At 41.4% G+C, this 17,911-nt stretch overlaps 1 protein-coding gene across 15 annotated transcripts in view; it reads left to right on the top strand.

Annotated features, from left to right (window-relative positions):
• LOC124145661 (5-hydroxytryptamine receptor 4-like) overlaps window positions 1-10,761 on the top strand; it is a 123,431-nt gene extending 112,670 nt beyond the window's left edge. For 14 of the 15 annotated variants that reach the window (XM_046515513.2, XM_046515515.2, XM_048393423.1 and 11 more), the window contains one exon: window positions 7,910-10,761. In XM_046515513.2, coding sequence (XP_046371469.1) covers window positions 8,692-9,726 — 1,035 coding nt within the window. In that variant the 5' untranslated portion in view covers window positions 7,910-8,691 and the 3' untranslated portion in view covers window positions 9,727-10,761. Of the gene's footprint in view, window positions 1-175; window positions 351-7,909 lie in introns of those variants that run through there. The other variant, XM_046515525.2, reaches the window with a different exon arrangement.
• Window positions 10,762-17,911: the final 7,150 nt, after the last annotated feature.

A 17,911-nucleotide genomic window follows, 5' to 3' on the forward strand; every position in this document is an offset into this window, starting at 1 on the left:
TTTCCAGGTAGCATCGATTTCCGTGGTAATCAATAATAGATTATGAATTTCTCACGATGAAGTTGAATGGCTAAATATAGAATAAATCCACCTTAGCGGTCGATTCAAAACAGCCGTTTGAGTGAGTTGCTACGATCACTTACAGGATTCCGATAGACAAGGGTGTATACTTGAGTGTTGAATTATCGATAGGATGTGTAGTGTGGGTTGTACCGCCGTGGAAGGAAGTCTGTAGTTGTGTTGGACAAGCGCATCACCAGTGGGACTGGGCTGAGGACGGCGGCAGCTACAGCAGCCGTTACTGGACACTGCGGAGGGTCACGACATCGGCGACGGTTGTAGCAGTGAAGGTATTTGTCGATGTTGCTGTTGATCACGTTGGGGATAGAGGTTGGACGTATAGCAGTTGTGTTTATATTCTGTGCTTGATGAAATTGATTTCACAAGATTTGATTCAGATTGCTGAAGTTTGTGTGAGTTCGTGTGAGTGTGGTTGTGTCTGTCTCCTTGTAGTAAGTATGGGGTGGGGTGGGGTGGGGGGGGGGGGGGGGGTGGACGGGAGGGATATGGTTTGTATACTCCCAAGGAATCTGGGAATACAAGTGGAATTTACACTGACCCCGCACAGCGAGGTAATATTGTGCAAAGTTTGCTTTTTATTGATATCTTTTTAGTAGTAGTAGTAATAGTAGTAGTAGTTAATTTTTATAATTATTATTATTATTATTATTATTTTTATTATTATTATTATTTACAGATTAAAATATTAAATGCAGCAAAGAGGGTTTGGGTGATCCTGGCACAGTCAGGCTGGTTGGGCTTATCATCAGCTCAGGGCCCTTGCCCCCTCTACACGCAGCCCAGACAGCGAATGGGACTTCTCCCAGGAAGCGCTGCCTAGTCAAACCCACCCAGAACTTTTCGGAGAATGTGAAGACTCCCCAACACTGCAGCCTTCTGCATTACCAGGATTGTCAGAAGTGCTGTATTCCTTTAAGCAAACCCGGGTACTCTCCCAATGTCAGTCAACAGATTGGGAGGTACCAAACCTAAGGCACCGAGAACAATGGGGAGTCGGACAACTTGGTACTTGGGATGCAAGCGTGACAGTTCGAAAGCGAGGTCCGCATATTTGCCATGTTTTTCCTCAGTCTTGTCAATCACATTAGTGTCAAAGGGGACAGAAAATTCAATGATATAAATTATTGCATAGGATTTATCAAAAAGGACAAGATCAGGTTTGTTGGCCTGGATACGTCTAAGGCTGTAAATGGGCCTATTCCAAAGAATTTTGTATTTATCATTTTCCATGACGCCCTCTACATATTCCGGGTCGTACCATGGGTGGACCTCTGTGTCGAAACCACAAGCATGGCGAAGACAGTAATAAAATGATCGAGCTACACCATCATGTCGTTTAAGACACTGTGTTTGTGCCAAAGCTTGGTATCCACTGACAATGTGTTTGTCAGTCTCATTAAATTCACTGCATTGTCTTCATTTCATATTCACATGCATATTTGATGCAAAATCACACATTGATGGTTTCGAGTGGAGAGTGACTGGCCCTGAGCAGGAACACAGAAAACCTTCTGTTTCACTTTTCAGGCCAGACGGCTTCATCCAAACGAATGACTCTTCAGGTTTGCTTCTCATCACACTGCACATAAACTCGATGCAGTGGTCGTGCAGAGTCTGGGCCGGTTCGATATGGCACTTCGTTTGGCTGACTCTTATTTCTGTACTGTCCAGCAGTACAGAACCATCAACAAAATCAACATTGACATTAAGATTAAGTTCCAGTTTTAGAACACTGAGGGATGTCTTGAGTATTGAGATGCTTAACAAGAAGATCATCAGACAAATAAATGTGTGCAAAAGTGCACAATGCAAATATATCATGAAGATTGGTTGACACTCCTTCCTGTACTGTCCAGCAGTACAGAACCATCAACAAAATCAACATTGACATTAAGTTTAAGAACACTGCGGAATGTCTTGTTTTTATCATGAGTATTGCCATGCTCCACAAGAGGATCATTAGACGAATAAATGTGTGCAAAAGTGCACAATGCAAATATATCATGAAGACCTCTACCTCAATCAAACCACCCCCCGCCCCATTATAATTGGTAAATATAAGCGATTGAGGGATGAGGTGAGGTGAGGTGAAATGGGGTTTAACGTCGCGTCCAAGATTATTGCACTTATATAGCGACATGCAGGTTCGTGTGTGTGTGGCTGCTTGTACTAGTCCGGACTGATGCCGATTTATAGTGCTAGCTCACTGAGATACCACGCTGCAGTTTAACATGAATACCCCACTCAGACACAGTATACTCCGAGCCGACCAGTCCTTGTTTTAGCCCTTTAATGCCGAGCGCCAGGGTAACAGGGTAACAACAAGTACCATCTTTTAACGTCTTTTGGTATGACGCGGCCGGGGATCAAACCCCGGACCTTCCGCTCTCCGGGCGGACGCTCTACCACTAGACCACGGAGGCTGTCCGATTGAGGGATGAGTGAGGGTTGTGGGATGTATAGTCTGACATGATTCTTATTATTATTATTAATCTAGAGTATGGAATATAGGGCATACAATGGTGTATCGAGTATGGTATCTATAGTATGGAGTGTAGAATGGAATATGTGAATGATGTATGGAGTATACCATATGGTGTTTTGTGTATTGATTATTAAGTATAGTGTATGACGTATGGAGAAAAAAACGAGTGCATGGTTTGAGATGAGGAGTGCGAGATGCTGATGGGACCGGGGGGGGGGGGGGTATATTGTTGGTTCCTCTAAAACTCGTGTTTTCTCTTTGTAGAATTATAATTATTAAATCATATACATAACTTTGCATCGGGACCAATATGCTCGTCTATAGCTCATCCGTGTGTTAAATGGGGCTGCTGTTTGGTCTGTTGTTTGAGTGCAAAACACACAGTGACGTTTTCGAGTGGGAAGTGACATGTCTAGACTAACATTTAGTCTCTGAAATCTCATGTTACACAATATCCTTCTTGACTCTAAAAATAAAAAAATTCCCTATGCTGATTTTTGTGGAATAGAGCTACATGTAGCTTGAGCTGGCTAGACTTGCTTTTGTATGCGTTTCTAGATTTATTTTTTTCATAAAATAAATATATTCCACGGTCATGGTGCAGGACTATGACAGGTCCTGAGCAGCAAACAGAATGCTTTCTGTTTCACTTTTCAGGCCAGTCGACTACACCCGCGAAGGACTCGACAGTGCCTTCAGTGCCTACTCCCCAGAGCAATGTCGTGGTATGGCTAAAGCTGTTAGTGCCCAAGTACTCTGATTTCACAAATGTGCTGACCGAGTGGTTCGCATTGTGCGACATTCAGTTTGACATCTCATCTATGGGATTATTTTACGCAGGGAGACAGCTGTGTAACATGATTAATTCCCTTGTCAGTGTATAAACGTACCACATGAATAAGTTATGGAGCATATGCTACTATTTCACCCGTATCTCTGTGGCAATTTGTCAAACAAGGAGCTCGATTTGCGTTTGTTATTCCGTGCTACCGTCAACAACATTAACTACACACACTACATCAGGTAGACGACAGTACCTACAGGTATACCTGCCTTCCCCTGTGGAGCGATCGCTTCCTGCTTGTCTGTCATGCATGTACGTGATACCTGTCGTGTGTCCTCCCAGACAAGTGGGATGTTTGAGTGATTTGTTGACCATTGTTGTGATATATGTAATGTGCAAGTGTATTTTAACCTACGCTTGGATACGTGTGGAAGTCTATTGCTGACCTGGACTGAGGCAACTGGCTGTTTTAGTGCCTTGTTGACTCCACTAAGATATTTGTAATATTTTAGTGTATCCTTAACCTTCACTGAGGCAGGGGCGGTGGGGTAGCCCAGTGGTTAAAGCGTTCGCTCGTTACGCCGAAGGACCGGGTTCTATTCCCAACATGGGTACAATGTGTGAAGCCCATTTCCAGTGTCCCCTCCGTGGCGAAAAGGGACATAAAACCGCTCGCCCATTCACTACATTCACTAGTGTGGTGTTGAAATCTATTGTTGACCTGTACCAAGGCAACTGGCTGTTTTAATGTATTGTTAAGCTCCACCGGGGCACGTGCTGTGAGTGTCTACTGGCTTCTGAGTCTGGACCAGACAATTCAGTCATTGCTATAGTGAGCATCGATCTACGTAAGTGGGACACGATGACATCCGATCAGCCGAGACACCGAGCCTGACCACACGATCCATATACTCGCCTCTAATGACAAGCATAGGTTGCTGGAGACCTGTATTCTTACCCTGAATCGACTTGACTCATAAGGTAATAAACTCCATCCACTAATTCATGACATGCTTTTAAATGTGTGTATGTTTCCCAACCAGATAATGATGACGGTTGATGGCGATGATTATCATCATCATGAACATTGTGGTTGTGATGAATATTATTAATAGTAGTATGGTGATAGTTGACGTATTGACCATATTTAATATTATATATTCTGCTTTGTTAATCATTCATGATAGCTTTACCTGAATCAATGTTTTTTATTGCAGTGAAAAATGTGCTTTATTTTAATCAAAGATTGATGGATTGGCCCAAATCAATTAATATCAAATGACAACGAGCATGACACATATTTAGATTAAGCATACATAATTCATGCTTAATGTATTTAGTTATTTTTTATATTGAGATCGTATTTCGTGGAGCTGTTATAATACTGTCACTGTCTTGTCAACCCACAAAAGAATACTTCATGAAGAAAATGTTATTCGTGTATTGTCAGGGTTCCCACATATTTTGAACACAGAACATAATATATAAACTCTTGTCAACGATCCTATTGTGTTGCTGGTAGTTGTGACAGGTGTGTTTCAACGGCTGTGCTCTTTCTCATTGTCTATTGATGTATACAAGTTTAAAAATATTGTATATCAGAACCATGTTTCATTGTTAGTTACGTGTAGCATCTGCCACTTGTCATCTGATTACTGGTCTTACTGGGAGAGGGGAGGGTTGACTTGTCCATTTAACAGTGCCACCGGATTGAAATGTAACCTTATGACGGCGGTTTGTGAAAAATCGAGTCTAGAACAGCCAAACCTATGATTGACGTCATACACATTGATCTACGCAACTGGGATACGATGACATGCATCAACAAAGTCGGCGAGCCCGATCCCCGATCCGTTATTCGATTCTTACGACAAACATGGGTTGCTGAAGATGAATTCGAACCCAGGTCTTCACGGGGTTAGGGTGGGGTGTTGGCTTAACCCTGCGACACTTTGGGCTCCATTTCAAAATTAAGCTGAGTAACCGTGATTTTACTGTTCAAAGCAGTTAAACCCAACTCACCCACTCACTCTTTTCGTACCTTCCGCTATTCACTGGGCACATGTACCGTTATATGTGCCTTGAATGTGGTCCAGCTTCTTTACTCGTCGAAGGGGAACTCCTCGGGCATCGAGCGGACTGGCATTTGAGGGGTCACACTTCCATATGAAGTGCCCGTAACGTCTCACTTTTCCAATACTGGAGAGATCAGAAACAGGGATTACCTTTCCCGACCTCATTCGAGAGGTGTGTCACCTGGTGCCGCACTTTGGATATATTTTTTTATGTATGGTGTTTTTTGCCTGGTGTCGGTTATTGATACATATCGCATGATGAGGTAAAGGCCTGATTTGGAATGTACGAGTAACCTCACATCTTTACAGATACAGGAAGGAAGGTTTGTTTGTTTGTTTGTTTGTTTGTTTGTTTGTTTGTTTGACGTCGCACTCAACTATATTCCAGCTACATGACGGTGGTCCGGAAATAATCTGGACCAGGCAATCCAGTGATTGATATCATGTGTACCGATCTACGCAATTGTGATACGATGACATGCATCAAGCAGGTCAGCGAGCCTGACCACCCGATCCCGGTAGACTTGCCTGACAATATCCGTGTTGTCGTAATTTATCTAGACACTTTATCTTAACCAACACAGGATTGTTGTGATATTAGACATTTTTTTTCTGGAATGTGTTTGTTACTATTGTTTAGCTGCAGGAAGAAAAGGCAAATATTCTGAAGATTTGGGGATGCTGTAAGATTGGTTCGAATCTCTTGTTATATGTGATAAGTCGACAACCTTTAGTTTGATAAGTCGCTAACCTAATTTCTATGCTGAAACTATTATGTGCACGTGACCACAGTGCAGTAATAACGTTATGAGCAATGAGTCCACTGGATGTACTACATAGTTATGAAATTGCAAGTGGCCACCCGTGAATACCCAGGTAGAATAGGTCTTCAGTAACCCATGATGGTCGTAAGAGACGACTAACGGGATCGGGTGGTCAGGCACGTTGACTTGGTTGATGCATATCATCGTGTCCCAATTGCGTAGATCGATGCTCATGATGTCAATCACTGGATTGTCTTGTCCGTACTCGATTATTTACGCCGTCATGCAGCTGGAATATTGCTGAGTGTGACGTTAAACAACAAACAAAATTGACATTTTACTCTACTGATATCATATAGTTCCTGTTTAAAAATTCCAATGTAACATTTAAAGAAATAAGGAACATATGAAAATGAAACGTATACTGTTCGGAATCCATCCAAAGTATACATTAACCTTATCAAACTTATCCATCAAGTCATGGGACATCATGCCTTCTTTTACCTTATCAAACACCATTTATATCATATTCAGACCTTTATAAATACACTGTACTTTTGTTTCCCACTGCGTAGGTGTTTGCAACAACATGGTGGGTGGATGAGGGGGATGGATGAGGGGGGAGGAGTGGTAATCAATGATGTCAATTAACATGTTGATTTCCACGTACTTTACAGATTTAAAGCAGATATACCGTAGAAGGCCTGTCCATAAGCTCTTAAGATACGGAAGGGCATACAAGGCGGCAGTTCAAAGGGTCGGGTTATGTTTTTGTTTATGCGACTGGTGCTTTGACTGGAATCCGGTTGTTTTAATGCATGACTGCACTATTTGTGTTTTGGTTAGTTATTTGTGGCAGTCTATTACGCAAAACGGCGATTTCAACATTGTATGAGCCCTGTAAAGATCCTAAGAAGATGGTCATCTACGCAGGTAGATTCATTAACCTTTAAGCATGGGTATTTATAGATTAAATGAAAGTAACAATGTTATCAATAGGAGGAAATGCAACTCTTTTGATGGGACCACCTGATACGGCAAGCTATTTACGTAGTAACCAGGCGATTCCAAAGGTAAGCCCGCGGTGCTTAGTTTCTTATAGAATGAAACGTTCCCACGCAAGGATTTCTGCCATCTAGTAATAACGAGTAAACTCTCGTTCAATCTTATTGACATCTTGTACTAGCGTCTGTGATGGAGGGGATCTTTCAGGACGGATTAACGGGCCATGACATTAGCTATTCTGAAATCAATCTCCGTGTTTGTGTTGTTCCGACACATCTAAATCTCTATTACATAACTCCATATCTTGTGGCGGAGTCGGGGACGGCGTTGTAAACACGACGTCACCGACAGAGGCTTGGCGCGTCTGATGCCAACACCTGACACGGCGTTCTTGGTGTTATTGATCTTCAAGGCAGGTAGAGGTTGTTTGACCGGTCGACAACCATTCATAGTCGGCTCTGACTTCGACCAGTGTATTGACCGTGTCTCTCTCTCTTAATGTACTGTTCTTTTTTTCAGACTTTACATCAGTTTCGAGAGTTATTTTTGATTTCAAAGAGGGTTTTTTTTAAAACCAAAGCCTTATCATCTGTTGGTACCAACAGTGTAGTACGTGCAGCAACTTAAGTTAAAAGCTTCGTCAGCATTATATTTTGTTTTTCGATGAATGGATCTTGAAGTACATGTTTGTTGATGTGCTTTTGTTTCATTTCAGGTTATAATGGTCTACGAGTAAAGGTGTGTCGTCAACGCTGCTGCATGCCCAAATATGGAAGACAGAGAACACCAAAGCGCCGGGGACCCGCCCCCGAAACACGGAATGGTGTTTTGACTCTCGTGGATACCTCGTGTGACGCCAGGGCACAGAAGCTGCCACTTCACGAAGAGCTCTGCTGAATACTAGTGTCTTGAAGTCACAAGATTTATCTGCTGCGTGTGTCGGCGACGCAAACGTGCTGGGACCTTAACGGATGTTGGTCAAATATTAAAAAGTTTCATTTCCGGATTGTGCAGTGTAGTGAAAGCTGTGTATAGAAATCTGCCGCGGAGGTAAAGACATCCCGGGAGCCGTCGTTCAGTGTGGATCAGTCTGATGGTTGTGGCGTTAGATTCAACGTAAGCTCTAGTGTATATTTATAGTATAGACAGGTCGTATTTAGACTGTAACTGTCGCATTACTGGAAACAGAACTAAAGGGGGTTTGTTAGCCTAAGCTAACACGATTAACTGGCTTGGATCAAAAGTCAAGGGGATCTTGTTAGCTGCGTTACTTTACATTACTTACACGCATACGAGACTCGGAAAACGGAGGAGGTGATATCCTAGTTGAGGAAGTGCCTTGATATGGTCGGGGCGGAGAAGTGCAATAATGGTTTTATGGACTTGTACTTAAAGTTGTGAGAACGTTGTGACTTTGCCCTAGGACCTGTGAAACATCTTTTTTGAAATATACAGCAGATGTGTCACTTATAAATAAAAACAACGATACTGGATAAAATGTCAAACATAACCTGTGATGAGATCATGGCGGACAAAGCCGGTCCGCCGCCCATGTTCGACGCCGCTGGACGCTACACCATCGCTACCATCTTGGTGTTCATCCCGGTGATGACAATAGCCGGAAACGCCATTACCATCGTCGCTGTTGTCACCCACCGACGCCTCCGGAACATAACTAACGCGTTTGTCGTCTCGTTGGCAGTGGCGGATATGAGTGTTGCCTTATGCGTGATGCCGTTTGGGATATACCAACAGCTTACCAACAAGGAATGGATGCTGGGAAATACGTTTTGTACCATTGTCACCAGCATGGACGTGATGTTGTGCACTGTCTCCATATTCCACCTCTCATGTATGGCCATAGACCGTTACCTCGCAATCTGCCGGCCATTCCTTCACGAACGCATGACATGGCGGGTGGTTGCGGTCATGCTGTTCATATGCTGGGTCGTTCCCATCTTCATCTCGTTTGTTCCCATCATGAACAAATGGAATCAGATCGGGATCGAGGAGTTCTTGGACTGTGCAGCCCCTCCAGAACTAAACGCTTGTCCCTTCTTTGTGAACATACCCTTCGCTCTCATCTGCTCAGCTATAGCGTTTTACATTCCCGTTGTTTTCATGGGCGTGTGTAACTGGAAGATCTACCTGGCGGCGCGACGGCAAGCCATGCAGATCCGGAGTCTTGATACGTCTCTCCATAAACATCACAAAGGGAAGGGGAAATTTAAACAGGAGACAAAAGCAGCCAAGACGCTGAGTATCATCATGGGATGTTTTAGTGTCTGCTGGTTCCCTTTTTTCATCTTTAACATCTTCGATCCCATCATAGGATACAAAATCCCCTACACCCCCTGGGCAGTGGCCCTGTGGCTAGGATACCTCAACTCAATGATGAACCCGTTTCTTTACTATAAATTCAATAGGAACTTCAAGTTCGCCTTCAGGAGAATATTCATGTGCAAGATCTGCCGCGGTATAAGCGAATATGAAGAAAGCGTTATAACGGGGAATACACAGGTGTCGGAATGACATGAGGACTCGCGTGACAGGCATCGGACATCAGACTTTAGTACCAGTGAGTTTGTCGAAGTAAGTACCAGTAACTCAAGGGTATGACAGCCGAGGCACCACACGCCACATCTCGCGCTGCCGGAAGTTCACGTGGACCACGCGCCACACAACACGTGAACCGCCATGTTTGTCCGATGTCCTCTCACGTGAAAGGACGAGACTCCACACATGTCAAAAACTAAACCTGTGGATATGTTATCGCACGGGTATGACCTCTTATGTCGCAGGGTGAAGACACTTACTGAACATTCAATTGTACCTTGTGATCACGTGACTTATAGACACTTGCCAATAAAACACGTGCTTGAGCACGAGCAGATTGCATTCCATGACATCGAGCCTAATCTCGAATCGGTGATACTCAGACTTTATTATAATATAGTCGTGAACTACGATCACGAATAATTCTTACAATATACCGAATGTGCCATCTCGGAGATACCACATAGCGCATTCGGATCACCTCGGCTGATAACGTTTGTAGTCCTGTTTACCACACGGAGACCGATATCTCCCGATGAGTTCCAAGTGCATGTAGATTATTTGAGTTCTCTCCCCTGTGTACTGGGTAGTTGTGATTTAATAACCGTTAGTGTGTTCTTAAGAATGGCTTCTACTAATTCTTTTTTTATGAAAGAACTATGATTATTGTGTGTCATTTATAATCCTGACATCCTTTATAAGGAGTCGATAGAATTCAGACCCTGCCCAGTTATTGTCTGGGTGGGGGGTACACCAAGGGGAGAGAACTCCTAGCACCTGTCATGGTTTATTCATGGATTTGCCAGCACACATGTCGACAGACAACTTATGTGATGTGTTAATATATGAAAAGCTTGATTTCGAAGTTTACAAGTTGTTTGTTTAACAAATAATCTAACACTATTTTTGGTATTTCACTTTGGTAGTTTATTCACAAACGAAGATAACTTTGATAATGTTCTACAGGTTATTTTGTGAGCATGAGCTTCCCTAGCCCCACCCCACCCCCACCCCCACCCCCACCCCCACCCCCACCCCAGTCACTAACGGTACCGCTCTGACCTTGTGTAATAACACTACAATAAAGTTCTGTCAGTTGTTGAGTCGTGTCTTGTCCTCTGACCTGCGCCATCATCTTCAAACGTCGGATTCCGGGGCAGATACCAGAACCCCATGTGTCTCTTAGCAACGTTTTTTAAGGCTATCGGGTGGTTTTGGTTTGTTTTTTTAGTCTGGTGAGTGTGAGAGGTTAAATGTCATTTTATGCCGCAGTCAACTACATTTCAGTTATGTCCCTTCTGCATGTAAACAATCGTGTCAGGGCCAGACAAACTGGAGATTGTATGTCATCATATCCAGATGGCGATGAGCGCTGTTCATACGCTCAACATTGGCTTGCTGGTCCGGACTCTGTTCTTTGCAAGCTGTCATGAAACAGCTGTTTTATCTCTTGACGTTTCATTCATTATCGCGCATTCTCTTAATGTGGACAATGGTATGTACTTACGTCAAACTCAAACTCATTAACAGTCTGCACGTAAACAGATATACACTAAGTTTAGATGGTTCCTGTACATACAAAACAAATTTGACAAATACCCTTTCTAGATTTATCAGGATATGTATCTATATTTGTATTACAGTACACATGCACAGGTAATTTGAAAAAGAAGAAATATACGTGTACTCTTCACCTGTGTGAGTATAATATATAACGTCAACGCCAGAAAATAATCTCGGTTATGTGCCAAAACAGATGCCATTGGACGTAAAATTCAGAGTAGTGATGAAAAGTACTAGTACAGTAAACTACGGTTATAACGAACACGCTTATAACGAACTGACGGATATAACGAACTAACTTTTTGGTCCCGACTACTTGCTGTAGTCATGCTGTTTATGTACTTATAACGAACTACGGTTATAACGAACTAAAATCAGTAGTCCCTTTGAGTTCGTTATAACCGTAGTTTACTGTATATCAATGGATCACTGAAAGTCAGTGAGGACACCAGGTGTTCGCGACGTGAAAGACAATAATCACAAACAAAATGTACGGGATCGAACTCGGACCTTCTACGTGACGGGGAACCACTTTAACCTGAAGGCTACATCTGTCCTTACAAAATAGGAACATAAAATATTGTTGATTCCATGAAGATCGAGTACCTTTGCTCTGCAAACCCTGACAACACAGGCATCAAACATGAAAATAACCTTTGAACAGGGAAGTGTGTACATGTGTGTTCCAATGGTTCGAGCTTTTTTTGTCAGACATTCCCAACATGTGTACAGTAGACCAATGTTCAATAGTTCATAACGGACTCCCTATTAACACTAGGTTTAGACCGTTCGTATAGTAGCTGCAATTTAGGTTTTTATGCTTGTCGGCTCGGCTCGTTTTAGGTGAGTTAGTGAGGTGAAATAGGGTTTAAACGACGCGTTGGAGATTGGTGTAATTGTATGGCAACGTTTGTGTTTGAGGTCAAGCTTATATCTCTTTTATGTATTTTACGTACTTCTTTCACATTGTTTATAAGGTCACTGTAAATTATGTTCGCATGTATTTCGGAAACGCTTGCTCAGGTTATGTTTTTGAGATTTTGCCGAATATCAAATCAAGTTTATATCCCCATTATCTCCTGTGTGTTCAGGACGTACTTGTTCATGTTTGAAGGTCATACTCAAGGATCTACCTCAATGACGTTTGTTTACAAGGTCAAGGTCACTGAGTAAATCGTCAAAACATGTAGGTGGGCAAATGTTTGTGTTTTGCCTCTGTCTGAAATAACATGCATGCTGTGGATATATGGTGCCGTGAATAGGGTATAGCTGTGACACGGTCACTGTGAACTACTTTCAAGAGCTGAACTACTTTCAAACGGTAAACCCGACGTTGTGTTGTTGCACCTGAGGATGCACATACTAAATGGTGTTTGCATTAGATGCACTCCATCTCTAAGGTAGTACGGTAAACTAGTACTGGATTGACCTTTTAACATTTAAAATCTAGGGTATTGTTCATTGAACAATAATAAGTAGAATATGTATGTATATTTTATTACCTTTTGTTGTATTTCTATTGTGTGATTTGGATATATTTCTTTGAGGACAAGTGAACTCCTGCGTTCAATCTTTTTTTGTATTGTGTGATTTGGATATATTCTTTGAAGGCAATTGAACTTCTGCGTTCAATCTTTTTTTCTATTGTGTGATTTGGATTTATTTCTTTGAGGACAAGTGAACTTCTGCGTTCAATCCTTTTTTTCTATTGTGTGATTTGGATTTATTTCTTTGAGGACAAGTGAACTTCTGCGTTCAATCCTTTTTTTCTATTGTGTGATTTGGATTTATTTCTTTGAGGACAAGTGAACTTCTGCGTTCAATCTTTTTTTTCTATTGTGTGATTTGGATTTATTTCTTTGAAGGCAATTGAACTTCTGCGTTCAATCTTTTTTTCTATTGTGTGATTTGGATATATTTCTTTGAGGACAAGTGAACTTCTGTGTTCAAACCAGTTTTTTTCTATTGTGTGAATTGGATTTATTTCTTTGAGGACAAGTGAACTTCTGTGTTCAAACCAGGTTTTTTTCTATTGTGTGAATTGGGTATATATTTTGTGGGATAAGTGAACTTCTGTTTGCAATCCACTTTTTTTCATTCGTAATATGGTTTCTTCGTTCAATTTACCCTCCGTTGAATAAGTAGAAATAGTAGTATCAAGTTAAAGTACCTGAGAGACACATCGGCTAGTACAGAACTTGTAAGAGGTCACACGGCTAGTAAAGAACTTGTAGGAGGTCACACGGCTATTCTAGAACTGGTGTATGTCTAGACAGACGATTACGTCAGATAGATCGTATTCGATAATAAGCCAAATCGGTCAAGGTCATATGACAATGGCTAGATGTGATCTAAACCAGTTTCTGACCGATTACATCAACATTTATAGATGTACTTATTATTTAAAGACATTTGGCTTTTCTCATCAAGAAGGTGCGGTAGGGTAGCCGAGTGGTTAAAGCGTTCGCTCGTTACACCGAAAGTCCGGGTTCTATTCCCCATATGGAAACAAGACGTGAAGTCCATTTCTTGTGTCAACGGCCGTGATACTGCTTGAATATTGCTAAAAGTGACGTAAACTAAACCCCTCCACTCACTCACTCACACTTGTCAAGTGACATGTTTATCTCATCTTGTGATCAGTAAAGTTGATATATATTTTCATCCGTGTCTACGTAACTCAAGAAAATATCAGTTGTGTCACTCGATGAGATGAACATGTTATTTGAAAACAAAAGTCAAATATCTTCTATACATTCTTCTAAGTGTATAATGGTTAGTGTTATCAGGGTCATAAACCTGGTTTTACGATCCGATAAATGTGTAAATGAGAACACTTAGCAGGGCCTACTTTCGGTAAGCTCTGTAAATCGATGTGGAGTTTTTTTTATATTATTATTATTATTATTATTATTTATAAACATACATGGCTGCAAACCATTTGGCGCTATGTCGGTTCACTCAAACTATATTTTTCCTACTCGGTTTCCAAAGTTACTATAGTAAATATCAACATGTTTTTTGTTCTTAATATACACTTTAAAAATGGACCAAACAGTTACAAATATTATCAAAACGTTACTAAGCTGTAAACTGCCGAAACGCTGCAAAATGAAGGCCCAAAGCATATTTGATACCCGTATCAAATGCATCACCACCGAATGACCATTTCTTTCTTTTTTTTTATTTTAGCCATCATCAAACATGGATGAATACTTTCGTTTGCTCGGCAGTTTATAATATTAACGATAAGAAAAGCTCACTCATACGAATCTATATTTTAAGACTCAGGTAGTTTATGAATATAATATATAACGTAGGTCAATCAATACTTAACGGATGAACAATAGCTACTTTTATACATATAATCAGTCCATCTGGCCAGAATAGAAAACTTCAAAGGTCAAAGGTCAAACTACTGTAACTACAACACATACTGGGATGATGCGGGATGTTCGCTTAGGCAAAGCTGCAAAGATGGAATCAATGATAATATTTTGTTTTTTATATCTTATATTATAATTACTTTAATTCAGAAATAAGTAATTACCATATAATATATGGATTATTTGCTTGTTTATTTCTTTCTTGTGGTTTCAATAACATGTTTTACGATATGTTAATATGACAGCGCCGAACTGTAATAATTCGTGGGCATATAGTCCGTTTTTTGTATTTGAAATGATTTTTAATCCTAGTAGCGAACACACCTTAGTATACAAGACGGGAAGGTAAACAGTTATATGGATCAGCACCGAACATCTGCTTTAATTCACACACGTCTGTGTACTGAGACAATACATAGATTGAGTCACACCTGCACAGTGCACCTACAGTGAGCAGCAACGGAGGATTCAGAGAGCTGCTAGCGGTACAATAGGACATCTAAATCGTTTCGAGAACACTTGATGTTATAATTGTTTTTAAGAACCATAGGCTTAAACTTTTTTATAATTATTATTATTATCATTATTATTATTATTATCACCATTATCATTTTTATTATTATTGTTATTGTTGTTGTTGTTATTATTATTATTATTATTATTATTATTATTATTATTACGTACGGGATAACAATAAAAAATGCAGTAAAGAGGGTTAAGGTGATCCAAGAACAGTCAGGCTGGTTAGGCTCATAATCAGCTAAGGGCCCTTGCACCCTCTAAAAGCAGCCCAGACAGCGAATGGGACTTGTCACAGGAAGCGCTGCCTAGTCGATCCCGCACAGAACTTTTCGGAGAATGTGAAGACTCCCCAACACTGCAGCCTTTTGCATTACCCAGATTGTCAGAAAGCCTTCTGTTTCACTTTTCAGGCCAGCCGCCTTCATCCAAGCGAAGGACTCTGGTGGGTTGCCGATCTTCTCAACACACTGCACATAAACTCGATGCAGTCGTCGTTCAGATAGCCTCTCCTTGAAAAACTAGGTCTTGGCCGATTGATATGACACTTCGCTTGATTGATCACAAAAGGATCATCCGACTAATAAATGTGTTCAAAAGTGCACAATATAATTCTATCACGAAGAGCCTCCACGATAATCAAACCACGCCAAGGGTGGTGACATCTATTGTCTAACATGATTCTTCGTTTTTTGTTTCGTCCAATCAACAACACCAACAGAATACGTAAGGACGGGTACAGCATAAGTATTCGTGGCTTTGACTTTATTGCAAGAGGTCAGCTCTGAACTACAGCTTTTCTGAAGTCTACATTTGTACTCTGCCCGAAGTTTGTCTTTGATATGGGCATTCTGGAGTTGTCTCTAACCTGTATCCCTAAGTATGTATAGGCCTGACCTTCCACGAGATGGTCAATAACTCCTCCCCTAGTAAACTGACCGATCCCCTCTCTTCAACCTTGCCACGTTTCAAATGAAGAATGTAGCATTTGTCGAGCCAAAAGGACATGCAGATATCATTAGACTAGGACTAGAGAAGGAGAATCTGATTTTGTTTCGTGTGGATTCCCCATTGGCAAGCAGTCCAAGGTCACCCATGTAAAGCAGGTGAGTAAGAGGTGTTTCCTTAGCTTCCTCTTTGCTAAGTAAAATGCTTATATGACTTAGTGAAAACAAGAAAAGCAAAGGACTAAAAGAATCTCCCTGAAATAGTCCTCTTCTGATAGGAATGGGTTCCGAAGTCACCACCTGTCCCTGCGAATACATCTCAAGTTGAGTTTTTCAGCAATTCATTATAGACTTCAGTAAAATATGTAGTCGCTCGGGGATGTGGCGAATGCATTCCAGTGACTTCAGAATCCATTTGAGGTACAGAATTATATTAAGCTTTTTTCTGTAGTCTATCCATTGAGAGGTTACGGTGGTTAGTTTTAGCCTCTTCAAGGATCATTTTTGTTAACCAACAGTTGATCCTTGCAACCCCAACATCCCTTTCTGGCTCTTTTCTGCTCCATGTAAAGAATATCATTGGAAGCGCGGTACGATGGCACATAAACTGTAAGACACCCTGTAAATATTTTGTATTGTGTGTTCAGACAAGCAATAGGGCGGAGGTTTGAGGGATCAGTCAAATCACCTTTCTTTGGGAGAATTGTTCGACCTTTGCAAGACCAAGGCGGAACATCCCCTGTATTCACCAGAATGTCATTCAGAATTTTCTCTTTTGTTGTCTCATACTTTGTTTTAAGTTTTTTACACATTGATTTTTGACGTTTTGACATCGATTGCCCTGAGGAACGTATTTTCAAGCAAAGTGCTATCCAGATATATCTCTCCTTGTTTAAATTAGTTTTATTTGGAACCGGGTTTTCTTTTGCTGATTTTGTTTATTCCCCCTTTTTTTAACATTATCTTTGGAAACTGTATGGAGTTCCTCCAGTATTCGAGCAGCAGCATAAAGTGGGTAAAGCGTTCGCTCGTCGTCACACTGAAGGCCCGGGTTCGATTTCCCACATGGGTATAATATGTGAAACCCATTTCTGGCGTCCCCCGCCGTGGTATTGCTGGAAAATTGCTAAAAGCGGCGTAAAATCCAACTCACACACTCACTCAATCCACTACCTATGTCAACAGTATGCTGACTGGCTGTAGTTTAACTGAAATACTGTTCAAAGTGGCATCCAACCCACCTTACCACTCCACCCAATCCCCAGTGATACATCGGGGTGAGTGAGTGTGTGAGGGGTTGTTTCCCTACACCAATATCCTTCTCCAAGCTCATTCACTGATACACAGAAGATGTTCCCACAATGAACACGACAGCCAACATTTGTACTTACACGGCAGATTACAATCCTAGTTACGCCTTGTCCCTTGAGGCTGTCTGCTTAAGCTAATCGATCTTGTGTTAAGATCACGGATGTCTAGTTGAAATTTAAGAGTTACGATTGTTTGATGCTAAAATCGATTTGTGGAACAGAAACAACGGCTTCACAAAACTGTATGTACATCAGACAGCGATTATTTCTCAGCCTTGTAATGGCCGTCGAAGAAACGTCCAGTGGATTCCGCTTGGCGGAAGTTTAAAGTCCAGAGTCCTTCATTACCAGTTTGATCCATAGTGTATGGGCACCCTGTAAAGTGGTAAACCTTCAAGACCTGCGTCAACCTGCTCCCTGACCTATATTCCTACCC

The sequence above is a fragment of the Haliotis rufescens genome, unplaced genomic scaffold, assembly GCF_023055435.1.
Source record: "Haliotis rufescens isolate VD_foot unplaced genomic scaffold, xgHalRufe1.0.p SCAF_12, whole genome shotgun sequence".
Taxonomy (NCBI): Eukaryota; Metazoa; Mollusca; class Gastropoda; order Lepetellida; family Haliotidae; genus Haliotis; species Haliotis rufescens.